The 12,538-nt window shown below is 32.2% G+C and overlaps 1 protein-coding gene across 1 annotated transcript; it reads right to left on the bottom strand.

Moving 5' to 3' along the window:
- Positions 1-421: 421 nt before the first annotated feature.
- Positions 422-10,280, bottom strand: LOC129216960 (28S ribosomal protein S14, mitochondrial-like). The gene is made up of 3 exons (XM_054851183.1): positions 10,098-10,280; positions 7,037-7,180; positions 422-680 (listed from the first exon to the last, which is right to left on the bottom strand). The coding sequence occupies exons 1-3, from the start codon at positions 10,194-10,196 to the stop codon at positions 498-500; spliced, it is 426 nt and encodes a 141-aa protein (XP_054707158.1). The 5' UTR covers positions 10,197-10,280; the 3' UTR covers positions 422-497.
- Positions 10,281-12,538: the final 2,258 nt, after the last annotated feature.

Below are 12,538 nucleotides of genomic sequence, written 5' to 3'. Positions count from 1 at the left end.
TTTATTACCTTGTAAGCAGAAGAAGAAATTAAGAGTTTTTTATATTTGAAAAGAAAGCCTTGAACCATATAAATTTTCTTAGCTCCACCTCTAAAATGACACATATGGGCACCTCTGCTCATGACTTTTTCCATGTAGCCACTTCTGCCAAAGCTTCTGTGAATGCTAAAGAATCTAAATTTACTCAATGCTTCAATAATCATATTAATGTTGTTTTTCAACAAAATTTTGAAACATTTCGAATTTTATTAACTTTTCCATGTAAATGCTAATCAGTATTTAACACATTTAGAAAATGAAAAAGTTGAAACAGACAATTTTTTTTTTCTTTTTGTACAAAACTAAATTTCATTGAAATAAAATTTTTATGAATTCTAATGATATAAGAAACTAATATGAAACAAAAAATAATGCAAAATACTACTCTGAAAGATATTTAATTTTTCTTCTAAACAAGAAATTACAAACCAACTGCTTCTGAACTACAAAAGAATGAATCACCACATTGCACGTTCAGCTCCGGATATTAAATTATAATCAGCAAAGTGACGCCAAACAATTCTGGACATTCTAAATTTCGCCCATCTGCCCCTAGCTCTGGAGGTCAAAACACAACGACCATGGCACATAGAAAGATTACTGGCACGAGGAAGTGCGTGAATCTCTTTCGAAGCAATATCCTGTTAAAATAATTAAAAGTCACAACATTAGTTTTTATTTAAATAACAACTATGCATGATAAAAAATCTAACACCAATGCATGCCTTTAGTATAAAAACTAGCTAAATTCATTACTTCCAATTTTACAAGGGATAAAAAACATTTCATACTTTGCCTGCTTATGTCTTAAAGAAGAATTAAATTCAGTTTGAATAACATTCATTGTATGACTTCATTAGTTCTAAATTAGTAGCATGGTCTAAATAGGGTGATTTGCTAGTAATTGACCATTTAGTGAAAGTTTCTACAAGTTCTAATTATGTTCACAGGTAAAAAACAGGAAAAAACTGAAAATTTTTCTACACTTCAATAAAACTATCAGGATTAACAATTACGAATCATTTTTCTGTTTTAGTAACTATTTTTTAAACTATTTTCAATCATAGTTGAAAAAGGAGATTTCACCAGCAATTGACCGCTGACTTCCAGTAATTGACCAGTGTCTGTCAGTAATTGACCACTTTTTGCACAACAAAAACTAAAATCTATACTACTAGAATACGAACACATGTATGTCTGTATGTAATGTTCATTGGAAGGTCTCTTCTGATTGTCCGTTGAGCAGATGACGTGATCACAGCTGCCAAGTGACCTTGATCATGTTACATAACAGTGATGACAAAAAAAGTTTTTAAAAATTCAACAATTTTGGCCAAAAGTGATGCCATCTTATCTCTTTAATTTTACCCATAGACTCCAAACAGATAAGACATTAGCACTATGTGAGTTGCCGCAGGACCCAAATTTAGTCACCATAGGTGGTAGAATAATGCCTAAATATTGAAACATCACTATTAAATAACGATTACAAATGAAATATTTAGTAGTATATACAAGGTGGTCCGTAAGTAACTTTCCCTATATATGTCGCCCTAGCAAAAATTCCGCTGAAGCAATAGGGTTAAAATTTAACACATAATTATTTGAAGCTATGCGCTCAAGTTGTTGATGATTTTAAACAGTGCAAGGAACAAGGATAAGGTTACTGCGAAAAAATCTCAAAATTTTCAAATGACAATACCCACTTTTAACTTGCACAAACTGATCAGTATATTGAAAAACCACAAACAGCATTTTGGAATGATCGACCAAATGTGTGCGACGAAATTTGCTCATTGGCAAATTTGAGCACCAACAGAACTCAGTATTTTAACTCTGTACTTTAAAGGATTTTCCTCAAATAATGATGTGCACAAGGTGTTTAGTGACTGATTTACTCTAGTACTGTCTAATCCTGCGAGTTGTTAAAAAATACTTTGAAAATCTTCAGCTTTGCAAATGCTTTAAGGCAGCAATTTCCGTTAAACGCTACTCGTTCCAACGCCATTAGTGGTTTTTCAATATAGCAAACATGTGGGCTTAGCAATTCAAAAATTTTAATATTTTATTACTGTAACCGAGTGCACGAGTACTGCATTGTTTAGAATCATCAATCGAGTGCATATGTTCAAATACCGTACCTAAAATTTTGCTTTGATTGATTCAGTGGATTGCCGCTAAGACTTCATGTGTAAAAAAAGTTCCCTTTTTAGCACCCTGTATATAATATTCACATGTATTTTATAGAAGAAGAAAGCAGAACATGGGGTCATTGTATTAAGCTTTTCAAATCTGAGGCTAACCTGAAAATTAGGAAGCACTATTACTTTAGTAGGTTTGCTGGCACTTGGAACAGTTTACCGGAAGAGATGGGAATGAACAAGGGGTGGATAGCTTTAAGAGGACCATTGATCTTCATTAGGGACTAATGAACTGACAAGGACCAGCCTAGCTGGGCCCAGAGCCTGTTGCTGGTCGTCAAATTTGTATTTATATTTGTATACAGGGTGTTTTGAACTCTTGGGCAATTAAATGGTTGATAGTACACATAAATACAAAAAATATAACGTCAAAAATGAAGGCCAGAAACGTCTCCCGAAGGAGACAGGCGCCATAAAAGGTTCGGTTCCAAATTTTCAAATGATCATAAAAGAACAGAAAAAATTGGTCGATTTGTTATCGGTTTTCAATAAAATTATTCTTTTTATCAGTATTTTCTTGAAAATAAATTTTGAAGATGTAGTTTAAAAAATATCGATAGAGGGCCCTTTAGACTTTGGAGTAATGAACAACTATTTTTTACCGCTATTTTTGAATCTTATTGGATTTTTTCTAATGCTTAGACTTAAATTGTCAGTGGGTGATATTAATGAAACTTAAAATGGATGTTACCTTTGACAAGATAAGGAAATGATTACAAATTCCAAACAAAAGAGTGTTTTATTAACAAGTTATGACACAATAAAGGTTGCAAAACAGTAACTTGTATAGCCTCTTATTGCAGCCATACAAAACACAGTAAGGTATTATGGAGTGAAATAGGCTACCGATGACCTCTAGGATTAAATCGGAATTCATCGTTGAAGATAGCTATCCTCTTGTCTGAAGCTAATCAAGTAAAGCGAAAATCGAATCGACAAAACCCCAATCCATCGCAATGGAGGCCGGTTTGAGATACCCAGCGTCTTTCAGTCTACATAAAATTGTTTATCTTAATACCATCAGTTTCTTGGAAGGTGTTAAAATGCATGAAACAAATGTTAACGACCTTATTGATATGGTAGTGTCAACTAGGATTAAGGTGCGAACTGTTATGATGTGCGATCTTCATGCTCATTTCCGTTTCTAGAATGTCTTAACCGACCGCAATGGAGTGATTCATTTATTTTTACCTACAATAAGCTACTACCATATCGCTCTGACCACGGTGGCGGCAGATACACGCGTACAACCAACCTGTTTTTCTCAGACCTACTTTACATCCCTTTAAAAAGTCCAACAACTGTTCTTATCATGGTTGGCAAAAACCCGGGGTTTTTTAAAAAAAGCCCATGGACCCAAGGTTTTTTGAGTTTTTTAAATAAAACCCAAAAAAAAACAACAACTAAAGCTGGGTTTTTTAAAAGAAATGTGGGTTTTTTTTTTTTTTTTTGTCTTTTTTTAAGGAAAAATGTGGGGTGCTTGTAGTATATTGTAGGGTAAGTATATGAACAAAGCACAAAAATTGTATTGGGGTAAAAAAAGCTGGAAAATTCAGCGTTTTCTGAAGGAAAGTAAAAAAGACGACAAAACCCAAGAATGGTGAAGTTTCAGATTTTTTAGTTTCCATGATTACCAACAGTTAGGGCAAAGTTACTTCTCGAGTGATAAAATCTATTGTTCGTTTCTAATTACTGCATTTAACTTTATTGTATTTCATTTTGTCATGCAAAACTACTGTAGAACCTCAAGTAGTTTAAATCCCTTTTTACTGAATTCTAGCTTAATCAAGACATTTCTTTGAATTTTATATTGCCTGTTTTTCTATTTCTGCGTACAGAGTAAGAAATATTAAACTTTTTCGTAAGATAATGAAAATACTGTACACCCTATTCTGTTTTCTGTCCGGCCGTTTGTAAAACATGTTAATTTCTAAAAAATATACCTTGTTTATTCGAGATTTGTGGCGTGTTGGTTTGCAGAAAATAATTCACATGAAAGCCTTATAGCTAGAGTAGTTTCCTCTGTACTCTGTACAATCTACAAATATTGAGAAAATCAGACGTGACATGACTTAGTCATGATAATTTGAGTTATTTATTGACCAGTTAAAGAAAAAAGTTAAATATATATGTATTTAAAATCTTTTAAGTATTTTTTAATGCCATTAAGAGTTAAGAAATACTATTAAAGTTAAAAATTCATTTTTTTTTTGTCCATTGTCTGTGTTAAGAACAAATAAAAAAAAAGTTTAAATTGTGAAAGTATTTAAATTAATTTTTTTAAAAACTTCTACAAAAATTTTAAAAAAACCCAAAAGTGGGCTAAATAATGGGTTTTTTTAATGGGTTTTTTCAAAAAAAAAAAATCCATTGGATCCAATCCGGCTAACCCTGGTTCTTATACCTCTAGAAGGTCTTCCTAGACACAATAGCGTACTTAAAACTTGAAAGTTTTGTTTGAAGTGCCCTCTGACACAAGCTTTCACTTTCAATCGTACATATCTGTGCATCTTTTATGCGCATAGCGTGCTTACCCTTTCGTCACACTGCCGACAAAATTTAAATCATTTCTTACCAATCTACATTCCTGCCGAGTTTATAGGTTGCAGTTCATTTTACTCTTGATGTATACATTTTTTTTGTGACAAAGTGTATTTCAACCTTTGAAGACGGTTCAGTTTTCGCTACTTAATCACTCCCAACAATTCAGATTTTCTGATCAGAATTTAAGTTTAAGTCCAAGCATTAGCAAACATTTAATGAGATTCAAAAATAGCGATAACAAACAGTTGTTCATTACTCCAAAGTCGAAAACGCCCTCTATCGGCATTTTTTTTATCTTCAAAGTTAATCTTCAAGAAAACACTGATAAAAAGAAAAATTTTAGCAAAAAGTGCAAACAAATCGACCAATAAGCAGTTCTATTTTTTATGATCATTTGAAATTTTGGACCCTATACTTTAACCGCGCCTATCTCCTTCGGAAGACGTTTGGGACCTTTATTTTTGCCATTATATTGTTTGTCCAGATGTGTACTAAGTTTTGCTCAAAAGTTCAGAAACACCCTGTATAATTCATTCCTCCTGAAAATTATCTTTCAACTAATTTAAGAAGTTGATCCCTGCTCAGGCTCATTTTTTGGGGGATGCCTCTAACCTGGAAAACCTTAATGTGGTAGGCCTGTTCATGTTGATTAAAGAGAAAATACTCCTAAAATTGTCCTAAATAAAAACTAATAGGCACATTCTGCAACAATAATATTAATTTCTATGACCAGGTTTACAATCTTTGGGACCAAACTTGTCACCTAAAACTTTGAAGTGCATCAAATATTTTCTTCTGCCCAACTCATCCTAATCGCAACCCACAACTGCCATAAAGAAACAGGTTTCAGTTTATGTATTTTAAAATGAGGCTTGCATTGCCTCTGTTGGATTTGTTTTTCTTTTGTAACCTCATGAGGGTTTTAATTTTTGTTAATGATGCTAAAGATAAAAATGAAGGCAAAAGTCCACCATTTACCGAACAACAAATTATTTTAACAACCAAAAAAAAAATTTTTTTTATTATTCATTTGAGTTAGGAAATACTGTATTGTTTTCTAAATGTGACATCCATATTGTCTGAAGCAGAAAAAGACTTTTTTTGGAATCAGCAATTTTTGAAGGGGAGGACGAGGGGGCAACCAACGAATTGTGATTCTGATGCTGAAAGCGATAGTGAAACTCCCGTTAAAACTTACTTTTTAAAATGCTAACCATGGCCTGGAAACTAAAAACATATTTCATGCAGCAGGCTGCAGTATTTTTTTTTCTCTCCATAAAGTCGAAAGAGAACTATTTCCAGTCAAGTATCAAAGAAATAGTTCAAACATCTATCACTCAGTAGTTTAAAATTTCAAATTAACTAGTGCGTAATGAGTCACAGAATGCTGAATAAAAAGTGTAAACTTTTTAATTGCGGATATTTTTAGGCAGTTGCTAATTAGGGGTTAAGGTAAGTGCTTTTTTTTTTTTTTTTAATTGTTTCACACTCCGATATTACGAATAACGCTGATTTAACGTATAAAAGTTTCAGTCCTGATGAATTCATTTAATCGGGGTAAAAATGTTGTACTAAGATTTTTTATTTGACATGTGGAAAACTTACTTCAGTCATCATTATAATGATGTCTAGATTTAAATTCCTATTCCTAACACTGCTACATTATGCAAAACATGAATAAACTACATTTTTTGAGCTAAAATAGACTGATATAATGTCAAAATATTGAAAAGGAAAAAAGGGAATCTTCCAAGAGCTTTGGAATTAAAAAAAAAAACATCTTGTTTGCATAAAAGAAACAGTCATCCCCCACCCTCCCATACATAAATTAAGGTTCAGAATCAAAACCAATTACCAAATAATTATCTGATATTGCTTATCATTTAAATCTTGTAAAGAAAGATATATTTTAGTAAAAACAAAATACTCCAAACAAAAATTAACAAACTGAATAGCACATCCAAACAATGATTTTTCCTCCATTCTTTGTACTAGTAATTAGCATAGCAGTGACTTGTATTGTGAGGCTCTGAGAAGTTGAGCTCCGACTCGGAGAATGTTTACCTCTGTTTCGGAAAATAGGAAGGGGAAATTGGCGCTAAATTGAGTTGATAAACTTTCTTCGTAGTTCTCCAAAAATATTCCAACTAAAATCCGAGCCAATAACACGTCTACTTTTCACTAAACTTCTCTAAAACAGGGAAACATAGTCAAGGTCAAAGCTCAACTAACAAGAGCTGCACTATACTTACCCTGATTTCTTGTGGAAGGATGGTATTGTATCTCAAAGAATTGATCTGTAACCTCAATGGAGCATACTGTTTGACAACTTTTCGCCGGTTTGCATCTCTTAACATCCGCCAATCAGTGTATTTTGTTCTTTCAGGAACGAAAACCTACACATTATTAATAAATTGAATGAGCATTTTTGTGGAATTTTAATCATTGCACAGTACAACAACTTTATCCAGTATCCGAAACTTTAGGCAGAATTCGTTTTTTTTTTTTTTTGCACAAACAGCAAAACAAACAAGAAGTTCTGTCTAGAACTAGACGAGCCTACTTTCCTGTATACCCATACTACTTTCAAGTACCTGATCAATATTCTTAAAAATAGCTAATATCGCAAATGTTTTCAAACATATTTTTAAAATACTTTGAGCTGATTTCTAGGAATAAAATATTCCTCACTCATCTAAAAAAAAATTAGATGCGGAAAAAAAAAAGAACAAATAAAATAGCTGCAACTTTTAAACAAAGCAGCTAATACACTTTTTTCCATTAAAAAAATCTTTAACAGCTCTCAAAACGAAAAAATAATTAAAATTAAAAAGCTCATTAAAATAAATACATCATATCAAAAAAAAAATCGTTTCTTTTTCCCCTGTTGCCATAAACATTTTAAATGAATTAATGCACTTACCAAAATAAATAAAAACAATAAAATGTCAACTTAAAGAAATAATTTTCATCGTCAAAAAAAAAATAGTCTGCGCATATCTTTATATAGAGACATAAATTACTTCGAGTTTATTCGCCGAAAACTGAATACCTAAATTAAAACTTTAGCGTAAAAATGAAAACAAGTCAGATCAACAATAATTATTTCGCAGTCAAAACCATAGCTGCGGAGTCGGAGTCAATTTCATTTTGGGGTAAAGGAGTCTGAGTCGAATATCTAAGAATAGGAGTCAGTCATTTGTCCTCCGTGTATAAATTTTTGCCAAAGCTACGAAGTCAGAGTCGAAGTCGGAGTCCGATTAATTGTCGGGCACAGGAGTCAGAGTCGGAGTCAAGTGCCCCTAAATTCTCGGAGTCGAAGTCTGGAGTTTTGGTGTCAAGAGCTATTTCCAACAAAATTTGTTTGAAGTAAATCCGTCTTCAAGTATGGAATCTACATTGACTTTCAGTTCCCCGTAGGCGCTAATGTTAAGGGATTTAAACTGTTCAAAATTGAACGGAAAATTGTTCAAATCAAAAAGATGTTTTATATACAAGTTTTTCATCAAAAGCTTTTTCCTACAAAGTTTGTTTGAAGCAAATTCACCTCACAGTTCGGAATTGCCTTGAATTTCCGTGTAGGCGATAATGTTAAGTTTTTTTTAAACTGTTGAAAATTGAACAAAAAATAGTTCAAATCAAAAAGTGAAATATGGGAATGAGGTGTCCTCGCCGAGATCTTTCGAACAAAAAAAAGTTTTTCCGAATCGGACTATTCATTCAAAAGTTATTAGGGGGGGACAGACAGACCGACAGACACTTTCCCCCATCTCAATACCCTACTTTCCAATTTTTCATTTTTCAATATTTATTTAATTATTTTCGACTTTTTTTTGTTTTTCGCGATATTTTTAAAATGCATTAAGCCTTCTTTCATGCTTTTTTCTTCTTTTTCTGACTTTTACTGGGAAAGTAGGCTAAAAATGGGGTACTTTCATAGTTGGGATTCGGCATGATCACTAAATTTTGGGCAATAATCATTCAATTATGCCACTATTGGGATCGTCGAAATGCTTTAATGTCCCCTCTTTAGTGTTAAAAAATTTGGAAAAAATTGAAAAGGAACTCAATTATCAAAATCGTCAAAAATTACCTACACATGTTGACTATCTTAGGTTTGTGGCTTTTAAAATCACACAAAAAGGGCTTATTATTGTAATTTTTATGAGATTATTAAAATATCTGATTGAGATTGTGATCATGAAATTTTTGCCAAGTAACATTATTTCTAGCAATCTAAATAATATTAGCTTTGGCATTCAACAATTTGACAACGGTTTTAAAAAAATGCCAAGAATCTCAGTTATCGAAATCTTTTCACTAAATTTCATCCTAAGAGCTGCGAGGAAGTTTGACGAGATTTATAGAACAGAATTATAAGAATAAAATATGATAACTCACAACAAGTTTCAAATCCCAGTCTGTAAAATTAATCAAAGGAATTAATTAATAACTAAAAGCATTAAATGGGGAATTATCTAGGCAAATAGGGTTACCATAAAGTGGCAGAGAGGAAATGGTCACCAAAATAAAATAATTATTGCTAAAAATTTGATAATTGCACTAGATTCTCAATGATTGAAATACTGCCTCTAAATGTTTTCTTTCATGATCACCTGCCAGCATCTGGTGTTTTTTATTCTTTGAGAAACCTTCATTTTTGGCCTAAGTTGCAAATGGCCTAAGGCCATTCTGGAGGCCAAATCTAAATGCGGGCCAAATCTAAAAAAAATCAGAGTCTCTAATGTAAAATGTGAACAATTTACTTGCTGAGTTCCTTCCAATTATGTCTCTGATAAATGCAAGTTAAATTTAATAAGAGTTTTTATTAAATGGTTGTTCAGTGGCCTTTCTCTGCTTTGTTTTTTTTTTCTTAATTAAAGTAGGTTTATCTAAGAAACTAGTTGTAGTACTCAATTGAAAATCTCTCAAATTTTTTTAAAAAATGTAAAAATATCTTTTTTTACAAATCGATAATGGACTGTGATTAAAATTGACATATTGCAGAAAGCAAACAATAGTAGATGGGGTCATACAGGTATCTCGAGCGACCTTTTGTGTGCAGTTTAGTACGCGAGTTCTTCTAGGTTAAAAAATGGGTTTGCAAATCATATACAGCTTTCAACGATAGAGCTAATTAAAATACGAAGTTTTACATTTCTATACATACTTTATCAGTCAAATATGGTAATTGCAAAACCAAATTAGTACACATGACATCAATCACATTACAAAGCCAAAAAAAATATCTACGAGAAACACCGGTTTAGAAAAACGAGTAACTGAATTTAACAATAGTTGAACTTCACTCACCCCTGCGATTCCAGTTGCTTTAGAAAATATTGAATTAGTTACGTTTTGGATGTTTAGTGACTTTGAAATACTACTAAAAATCCTCGGTAAAATAGACATTTTTATGAAAATCAAAAGATCAGTCGGAAGATTTTATTTGCAAAACATTGAAACACGTCACTTCACTTCGAAGCAAAATAAATGCTGCTTTCATTTCATTATATTTCATTAGACCGCAAGGCGCATAGTTTGATACAAGAATGGATGCTGAGTCCCTACTCTCTAAAATGTTACTTCGCTGAGCGTTTTCCGCATATTGAAAATGCAAAAAAGATTCAAATTTGAAGATTTTTTCTTTTCTTAACAATAATAAAGCTGAAAGTCTCTCTGTCTGGATATCTGTGACGAGCGTAGCGCCTAGATCGTTCGGCCGATTTTCATGGAATTTGGCACAAAGTTTGTAGCATGGCGGTGTGCACCTCGAAGCGATTTTTCGAAAATTCGATGTGCTTCTTTTTCTATTCCAATTTTAAGAACAAAACTATCATAACATGGACGAGTAAATTACGAAATTATCATTACGTGGAACAGTAACATGGGCACAAGCCAATTGGCGAGATACGAAATTATCATAACGTGGAACCGTAACATGCATACAAGCTAATTGGAGAGAAAATTCACCATACATTATTTGTAAATATACAGGCGAAACAAAAGACCTTTTAATTTTTTTATTACGGGCAAAGCCGTGCGGGTACCACTAGTACTACATATACGATTTGGAAAAGATATTGTTTCTAAAGATTTCGCCTACATGACGAATAGTTGTGCCATTGGCCGTCAGCCAGAGAGGAAAATATTTATTCTCTGATCAGTTCGCTGCGTTTAATGGATGATGTGAGAAAAGCTCCTTACTGCCTTTACCATAACTATATTCTAACATGACATTACCATATTCTTCTTATGACGTTTATTTGTCAGAATATTTTAACTATAGGCATACGTATAGGTTTATTATGTTCCAAAACAAGTCCCCAAAATATTTTCATGTGTTTCCTAATCATCCTGAGACTTTGTGGCAGGTTCCCAAATTGATGTCTAAAAATGTGTTCCATAGCCATAAAATTAATGTTGACGAATTCGTCACGACAAAAAAAAAAAAAAAGACAGAAATTAGATATTTACTTCGTGGGGATGAAAAAAGCTAAGAATTTTGTGATGTGAGTCTATAAAACCAGAGGTGAGGAACCGTTTTTGCTTCTGGAGGTTGTAGTTAAATTATACAGTAATAATGAACCTACACAGGTAGATAATGCTTAAAAACCACCTTTTATGCAACTATGTATTACTGTTTTGTATAGTTTTAACACTAGAGCAAGCTAAATATTTTTGAAAACTTTAAAACCATCAAGTCTTTTACTTATTTTACAACATAAGTTACAAAACATAAGTTTTAAAATATTTTTGTATTTACGCAAGATGTAATTTGCATTTACAAGTATATTTTTATTTACACAAATAAATGTTTTCAAATTACCATTTTAAGTAAAATTAAGAATTGTAAAAATATTTTAATTTATTCTATTTTAAGTACTTATTAAATTCATACTATTTTTTTTTCAATGATTTTTTTTTTTTTTTTAAAGCTTAAAAAATTAACATACTCTCAAACATAGTAGCATAGGGGAGGAGGACATTTTTCCGGATGACACCTTGACACCCTTCTGGGAGAGGGGGAATACTCAAAATGGGTTTATGAGTTGATGAAAAATATAAATACTTCAATCCTGAAATTTTTTCCCCATATTTCAAACTATATTTAATCTATGAAACGCAGTAACTCTACTAATTGTATTTGCGCAGGAGGACACACTTCTAGGGAAGAGCAACACACAAATGGGTTTATAAAAGTAACAGTAACATAAGTACTTTAATTCTAAAATGTTCCCAATACTTGTAATTATATTTTTTTTTAATAGAATAAAAGAAAAAAAGAAATTACAAACAGAAATAAATTTCACCCTGTCTATTTGAATCCCTGATTGAGTAGATGGGAGTAAAGACTATAACAATAGCCTGACTAGCTCCCACCACTCAGAAAAGAACTTAATTTAGGGCCAGTTTATAACATAAGATAGAATTAACAAAAAATAAATGCATAATCATACAAAGAACACATAAACACAACACAAGTAATGCAATAAAGTACGTCTAATTCTATAACGGAACCCAGGTATACTATTACAAATATGCTACTTTATCCTAAATTGACTGCAGTAGAATTGAGTATAACTTTTTTTAGCCTTTTCTGAAACAAATTCCGATTATTAATGGTTTTTAAACAATTGGGTAAGGTGTTCCACAATTTTGGTCCGTAAGAGTTAATGCCATTAAACAATAAATTTGTTTTTGCTTTAATAGGTATAATGTTTTCACGGTTTCTAGTGGGGTACTTATGAACC

Source organism: Uloborus diversus, chromosome 2 (genome assembly GCF_026930045.1).
Source record: "Uloborus diversus isolate 005 chromosome 2, Udiv.v.3.1, whole genome shotgun sequence".
In the NCBI taxonomy this organism is placed as follows: Eukaryota; Metazoa; Arthropoda; class Arachnida; order Araneae; family Uloboridae; genus Uloborus; species Uloborus diversus.
The sequence above is the reverse complement of the archived record's forward strand: the minus strand, read 5'-3'. Positions and strand labels throughout refer to the sequence as shown.